The 7,406-nt window shown below is 37.4% G+C and overlaps 1 protein-coding gene across 1 annotated transcript; it reads right to left on the bottom strand.

Moving 5' to 3' along the window:
• Positions 1-1,167: 1,167 nt before the first annotated feature.
• LOC119077182 lies at positions 1,168-3,348 on the bottom strand. The gene is made up of 6 exons (XM_037184364.1): positions 3,100-3,348; positions 2,522-3,033; positions 2,026-2,125; positions 1,874-1,963; positions 1,549-1,704; positions 1,168-1,221 (listed from the first exon to the last, which is right to left on the bottom strand). Exons 1-6 carry the CDS (start codon positions 3,346-3,348, stop codon positions 1,168-1,170), a joined length of 1,161 nt encoding a protein of 386 aa, XP_037040259.1.
• Between the last annotated feature and the right edge of the window lie 4,058 nt (positions 3,349-7,406).

The following is a 7,406-nucleotide window of genomic DNA, read 5'->3' as shown; positions in this document are numbered from 1 at the left end:
AAAGATAATCGAACACCGAATAGAATGTTGTTGAAAAAAAAATTAAATTTGGGTCTTCGGACTAAGGCCGTTACTAGGGCCCTATGTGTATTTTACATATAACTCGAGCAAATTTCATCCGTTTTTCGTAATTTTTGTTTCATTTGAAAGATAATCGAACACCGAATAGAATGTTGTTGAAAAAAAAATTAAATTTGGGTCTTCGGACTAAGGCCGTTACTAGGGCTCTACGTGTATTTTACATATAACTCGAGCAAATTTCATCCGTTTTTCGTAATTTTTGTTTCATTTGAAAGATAATCGAACACCGAATAGAATGTTGTTGAAAAAAAAAATAAATTTGGGTCTTCGGACTAAGGCCGTTACTAGGGCCCTACGTGTATTTTACATATAACTCGAGCAAATTTCATCCGTTTTTCGTAATTTTTGTTTCATTTGGAAGGTAATCAAAGGCCGAATAGAATGTAGTTGAAAAAAAAAAAATTTGGATCTTCGGACTGAGGCCGATACTAGGCCCTATGTGTATTTATACTCAATAAATTAAAATTTTAGGGCTATTTGAAATTTTTGTTTTATTTGAAAGGAACGTCGTACGGGGCTTCGTAATTGCGCTATGCGCAATTTCTAAGATGTACATATTACATAATAATTTTACTTTAACTACTTTAACCGGCGCAATAGGCTTACGGTCAAAGTAGGGTGACAGACGCACTAGGGTCACGTACGCAATAGATATACGGGTTTGTACGGGGCTCAGTCGCAGCAAACGCTCCGACTGTTCTGATGGCTCGTTTCTATAGAATCTGCTACTTCTATTTTGATTTAAAATCTTCAACTTCATTTGTTTCGAACGTACTTTACGCAATGTAAGGACTCATTAGTCAAAGTTTGTCTGTTTGTTATTAATCGAAGCTTGTCATTAGTCAAAACTTGTGTCTTGTCAGTAATAGATGAGTGTGAGTAACAGACGGTAACAGGTTAAAGGCGTATTGAAGGTCTAACAAGCATAACGCAGAGAATTGTTTCGAAAAATAATTTCATTGTCGAGGTGTTTCAAAAATTTATCATTTCAAATTTATTGAGTGAGAGGTGCGGGAAACATTTTATTGTATAGCTATTTGAACGACAAGTATAGAATGTGACAGGCGTCGGTAATATGAAAGTTAATTAGTTAAACATGCTAATCATAAACGTTATTATTGAATAAATGTTGTTTGTTATCTGAAAGTTGAAAAATGATTGAATATATGACAATACGTCACGCACGACTGTGTAAAAGAGACCCAGACAGTAGATGTTCATATTGTAAATAAAGGTCAACCTAGAAACCTAGCTTCCAAGCAATAACATAAAAACTCTGCATTTCTTTCTTAGGGACAGGAGGCATGTATTCTTTGTGTGTTCATGCTTGGAGCTAAAGTGCTATGGTGTGACATTTTTAAACATTGACACAAAATCAAATTTGGAAAGCCTTATCGTAGTGAATCCTTTATCAAATCGACTACCTGGGTCAATTCAAACTGCCTTGGTTTAAGTAGATTTGCAAACCTGTAGGCCAGTATCAAAGTTTAGCGGAAATACGTTTGCTAGGCAGATCGACTGCAGGTTTTGGGCTACGTATATTGCTGTAATCATGTCCTTCTGATATTTCACCTCATACGTGTACCATTTGGCGTTGCAAATTACTGTTACAATTCGTTTGTTCTGTTAACGGAACGGAAAATATCGATATTCAAATTGGAAGTAGTAGATTCAGGGGAAAATGTTTTATTCTGACTATTGTGACGTTTTTAACACTTTTTCATGCTTGCGTAAGCTAAAGTAAGGCGATTAACCTCCCGCAAGTATGAAATGAAGTTATTCGAAAAATTACCGCATTGTCCAGTAGCTGTCCTATGTAGCAATACATTAACATTTCTGTGTAGAAAGACATAGACGCCCCAATGCCACTAACATAGCCTGCCTGAAGGTAATTGAAATTGTTAGAAACACGTAATTCACCAGTCACTCGACTCTGATTTATACCACAAAAAATCCACCTAGACACGTCACAACCACAACATAGGACGTAGATACTTGAACAGTCGAAATGAGACCGTACAGGTCATTCGTGTACGAGCTGAAACTAAAGCATTGGAGAAAGTATTGCCGAAGCGAAATATTTGACATTGGCCCAAAATTGGCCAAGGCTGTAAACTTTGGAGAAATTGTAATACGCGGGTGACACACCACTTTCCACACTACAAATTCACCCCGCCATGCGCATTTGATTTTGATGAATTTCTTTGTAATGAAAAAGGTGTTTGGAATGAAATGACGATCTGCGTGACCTCTCCAAAGTTTACAACCTCGGATAAAATGGTGATCTACTTGACGACCGAAAAGTTTGGAGTCTTGGTTCAAAGCAGGTGTATGCAAGCTAGCAACGCCATGCAATGCAAAAATAATTTCATCTGCTTGCTACATGCTGACTTTACTAGAAAGCCTAAACCATTTCTGACGCATCTCATGTTCGTAATACCTTGCCAAGTCATTCAGTTCCATCATTATATTTCGGAACTGTGCTTCATACGTCTGACCACGCTCCTTCCTCTTGCACATAGCATCAAACGTTTCAAAATCGTCTTCGATTAACGAAACCATGCCGTCGTATGCGTCAACCGTTGCGAAGAATAGACAACTGATCGCGACACACAGCGTAACACAAAAGCTGACGATAAATATGTTAAATCCGGTGGTAATCAAATAACCTCGGACGGTCTTCGCATCGGCAAAAGGCACCAGCACCGGAGAAACTAAGGTCAAGTTTCCGTTAAAGATGAAGTCGTAACACGGGAACGCTGAGTAGAAACCAACACCGCCCAGAAAGCCGGAAATGTTGATTTTTAAGTGATAGTTTATCCTCTTGATCATATTCAAGAGGATGCGCTGTCGTGGTCCGGATGAATTGCTTTTGATCACTTTGAAAATGAAGCGCACCACCGACATGTATTGCTCGTGGTTCAGGGTAATGAATATTATTTTCGTCCAGACCTGTTTGATCAAAAACATAATTCCAAAAATGACAAACAGTTCGAGAATATTCCGCTGCCCGCATACCGTTATATTGAAGGCGTAACCGCCCACGATGATAATGTTTTCACTTGACGGAAAAGTGAGATGTAAGGTGTAGAATCCAAGAGATGGCAGGCAAAAATTAAAGAAGGCAGCGAATACAGTTCTGCCAGTTACTTTCCAATCATCGGTAAATTCCAGACCGGTAACGTATCCGAATCGGTTGATAAAGTTCATGATGCCATTCATTTGGTCGAAGGCCGATCCTAAGTTTTGTTCTTTGTTCTTGATCATTTTGTCACTGAACTTTGGGAGCAAAGAGAAGAATCAAAAAACCACGTTAGCAGTGGGAGTTGCGGGAAATGGCGAATTTGGAGAATCGTTTGTTGAAGCCGAAACATGAGTTTCGCTTGCCTTTACAGTCGACTTGTTTGAAATTTATCGGATTGGTTTAGTGAAGACTGAAAAATTCATTTTATTTGCTTCGAAAAATGATTTGTAAATCAAAATTGGTTTTTTATGTATGTAAATTGTTCATTTCCCGCTACTCCCTGTGAATAGAACTACAAACGAACGCAACCCTGTTCCTGACTTTTTCTATTTAACCTTCCACTTATACTGCCGTGTTAAGCTAAAACACCGTATCACATTTGTATCTGCTTTTAAAAGAGATTTCGAGAGCTTTAAGCTTTTTTTCTTATTCCACGAAACATCACACCTTTCCAATGGAGTCCATGAGAAGTTTAAAGATTTTGAAAGCTCTCCAAAGCACACAAACAACGCGATACAGTGTTTTGACAGTATAGCAAGCGTCTCAACAGTTCGGATCTATTACTTCATTTGTTTTGAACATTTTTTTTTGCTATTCAAGACCACATTCAGTCAGAGCTTATCATTTATTCCTGAAGTTGGTGTTTCTAGATAGCCGTCCGCAACGGGCGCCTTGAAAGTTTTTAGCCCCGTACGAAGTACAAAGGGGCTTATAGGATTACGATGCCGTGTGGAATTGATGGAATTCGAAGCAGACGGTAAGGGCAAAGTGTTTGCCTATGTTCATAGATGACGAATCCGCAATAAAAATTTTGTCTGTCCGTCTGTCCGTCACGTCGATATCTTGAGTAAATCAAATCCGATTTCAACTTTTTTTTGTGATTTAAGGTCTTTTGGTGATATTTATGGCAAAATAAACGATGGAAATGACACGGCAAATGATAGGTATTGTCAATACCAATCCAGGAAAAAAAAGTTTTTTAAAATCGGGTGAGCGGACCGTGAGTTAGGGCCTTAGAAGTGAAATGCTACTAGGGCCCTATGTGTATTTTACATATAACTCGAGTAAATTTCATTCGTTTTTCGTAATTTTTGTGTCATTTCGAAGGTAATCAAAGGCCGAATAGAAAGTTGTTGAAAAAAAATTAAATTTGGGTCCTTGGACTAAGGCCACTACTAGGGCCCTATGTGTATTTTACATAGAATTCGAGTAAATTTCATCCGTTTTTCGTATTTTTTTTTTCATTTGGAAGGTAATCGAACGCCGAATTGAAAGTTGTTGAAAAAAAATTAAATTTGGGTCCTTGGACTTAGGCCACTACTAGGGCCCTATGTGTATTTTACATATAACTCGAGTAAATTTCATTCGTTTTTCGTAATTTTTGTTTCATTTGGAAGGTAATCGAACGCCGAATAGAAAGTTGTTGAAAAAAAATTAAATTTGGGTCCTTGGACTTAGGCCACTACTAGGGCCCTATGTGTATTTTACATATAACTCGAGTAAATTTCATTCGTTTTTCGTAATTTTTGTGTCATTTCGAAGGTAATCAAAGGCCGAATAGAAAGTTGTTGAAAAAAAAATAAATTTGGGTCCTTGGACTAAGGCCACTACTAGGGCCCTATGTGTATTTTACATAGAATTCGAGTAAATTTCATCCGTTTTTCGTAATTTTTTTTCATTTGGAAGGTAATCGAACGCCGAATTGAAAGTTGTTGAAAAAAAATTAAATTTGGGTCCTTGGACTTAGGCCACTACTAGGGCCCTATGTGTATTTTACATATAACTCGAGTAAATTTCATTCGTTTTTCGTAATTTTTGTGTCATTTCGAAGGTAATCAAAGGCCGAATAGAATGTTGTTGAAAAAGAATTAAATTTGGGTCCTTGGACTAAGGCCGCTACTAGGGCCCTATGTGTATTTTACATATAACTCGAGCAAATTTCATCCGTTTTTCGTAATTTTTGTTCCATTTGGAAGGTAATCAAAGGCCGAATAGAATGTAGTTGAAAAAAAAAATTGGATCCTCGGACTGAGGCCGGTACTGGGCCCTATGTGTATTTATACTCAATAAATTAAAATTTTAGGGCTATTTGAAATTTTTGTTTTATTTGAAAGGAACGTCGTACGGGGCTTCGTAATTGCGCTATGCGCAATTTGTAAGATGTACACATTTCATAATAATTTTACTTTAACTACTTTAACCGGCGCATAGGCTTACGGTCAAAGTAGGGTGACAGACGCACTAGGGTCACGTACGCAATAGATATACGGGTTTGTACGGGGCTCAGTCGCAGCAAACGCTCCGACTGTTCTGATGGCTCGTTTTTTTTGATGATATCACAATACTTTGCAAGTTGCAAGTGTTACCTCAAAATTCTGAATTTATTTTATAGAAACGAAAAACTCGTAAAGCGTTAAAGTATCATCTGCTCTAAGCAAGAACAATCTTCGCTGTAATCTTAAAAGAAAACGAAAGAATTTTAGTAAAACTCTCAGCGTTACCTTCGACCAAATGTTTTTTGCTTCAGCCATTTTGAGAATATTTTTCACGACTGATACTCTTCTAGCGCTAAACTTAACCAAGAACCAACTCAATTTTATTGGTTTTACATTTACACGATGTGTTACATGTCCATGAATAAAGGATATAATCAATTGTAGTTGCACATAATTAATCCGCTTCACTTTCTCGACCTGCGAAAATTCACACACTAATAACATGCCCAGCCAGTTCATGCTTATTGGTGATGTTAAAACTTAGCGTGTAGCAGTGCAAAATATGGTGTGATGGGGTAATTAGATGACGACTTCGTTTCGACGTCGATTTTTCTTTTGAAAGACAGACGAAGAAAGATTTTGATAGGTGGGGTCAACAGAGATTCGAGGCTATCGACGATAAGTGTTAGTGGGAACTAAATAGCTTCTGTGGAGGAAGATAAATCATGATCGCTTTCGATACAAACTTTCGTAGTAGGCTCGATTCGATTGAAAATACAGCAAACAGTTTGATTTGTTTTACTGAAAAAGTCACTCAATGCATTCGTTGGACGAGCAAGAGACAACAAAGAGTTGAATGATCTTTTTGGCGGTAAAACTGTTGTGCAAGCTTCGGTTAACGTCTATTCGACATTATACACTCTGGATATCCGAGCTGAAGTTGACGTATTCACCTACTTTTGTCAAAACCGAAGCTTGTTTCTCAAAAAGCTCCCGATTCAGTCTTCTAATGTGACAAAATGGTTTCGCAATTAATGTAATACTCGGCAGCATCCACGGTATTCTGGAACCAAAAATATTCGTCATGTAATTGATCATTTTCACAGTTGGCAACCTGGCCTGTAATGGTCAACTTTCACATGGGACAGGCAAAAAAAAAGGATTTTTTGAAAAAAATTTTTGGAAAGATTTCCAATGTGATGTCGTTAAAAATGAGTGAAAATCGCTTGTGAATGCAGGACGTTTTCATGACGATATTAGAATGGTTCAAGAGTTCAAGACAAGGTTTCCTTTACTAATTTTTAGACAAACAAATGTGACAAGCAACCATCATAGCTATAGCCTAGGTTATCTTCATTCAAAGGTCTAATGTAATTAACTGGAATCAATGGAATGATTGGAATCAGTGGAATAATTGGAATTAATGGAAGTAAATGAAGTGCGTAACCCCTAGAGCTAAATACGATTCATAATCGTAAACGCCCATTTATTAAAGATAATTACGAAAATTACCCTTAATAACGGTAAATTCTAACTGCATCACCTCACCAGTGGGTGTGTCGGCAATTTTTCTCAATTATTTCCATTAATAAGCGGCCCCATTTATTATTAAGACAATGTGTGGCTGCATAAAGTGTGGATTGAAAGTTGAAAGTGGGCTGCTCTGTGCTCAATTACTATTATCCTTCTTCGTCGCTTTTTTCATTTTCTTAATAAGTCGTAAATTGTACTTGTCGAGATCCTTTTAGAAACGGTAGTCGTATCGGTTCTCCGTTTATGTAATAATATGTCACATGCTTCTGTTTTCTTTAGGGGCGAAAGTGGCTTATTGCACGGAAAACTACGGAAAACAAGAAATTTGGTTT

The sequence above is a fragment of the Bradysia coprophila genome, unplaced genomic scaffold (genome assembly GCF_014529535.1).
Source record: "Bradysia coprophila strain Holo2 unplaced genomic scaffold, BU_Bcop_v1 contig_232, whole genome shotgun sequence".
Taxonomy (NCBI): Eukaryota; Metazoa; Arthropoda; class Insecta; order Diptera; family Sciaridae; genus Bradysia; species Bradysia coprophila.
The sequence above is the reverse complement of the archived record's forward strand: the minus strand, read 5'-3'. Positions and strand labels throughout refer to the sequence as shown.

Coding starts and splice junctions, on each gene's coding strand:
- LOC119077182 (XM_037184364.1), bottom strand. CDS start 3,348: ATGATCAAGAACAAAGAACAAAACTTAGGATCGGCCTTCGACCAAATG. Junction 2,126..2,521: donor GAACTGAATGACTTGGCAAG/GTATTACGAACA, acceptor CCAATGCTTTAG/TTTCAGCTCGTACACGAATG. Junction 1,705..1,873: donor GACAGCTACTGGACAATGCG/GTAATTTTTCGA, acceptor TTCCGTTAACAG/AACAAACGAATTGTAACAGT.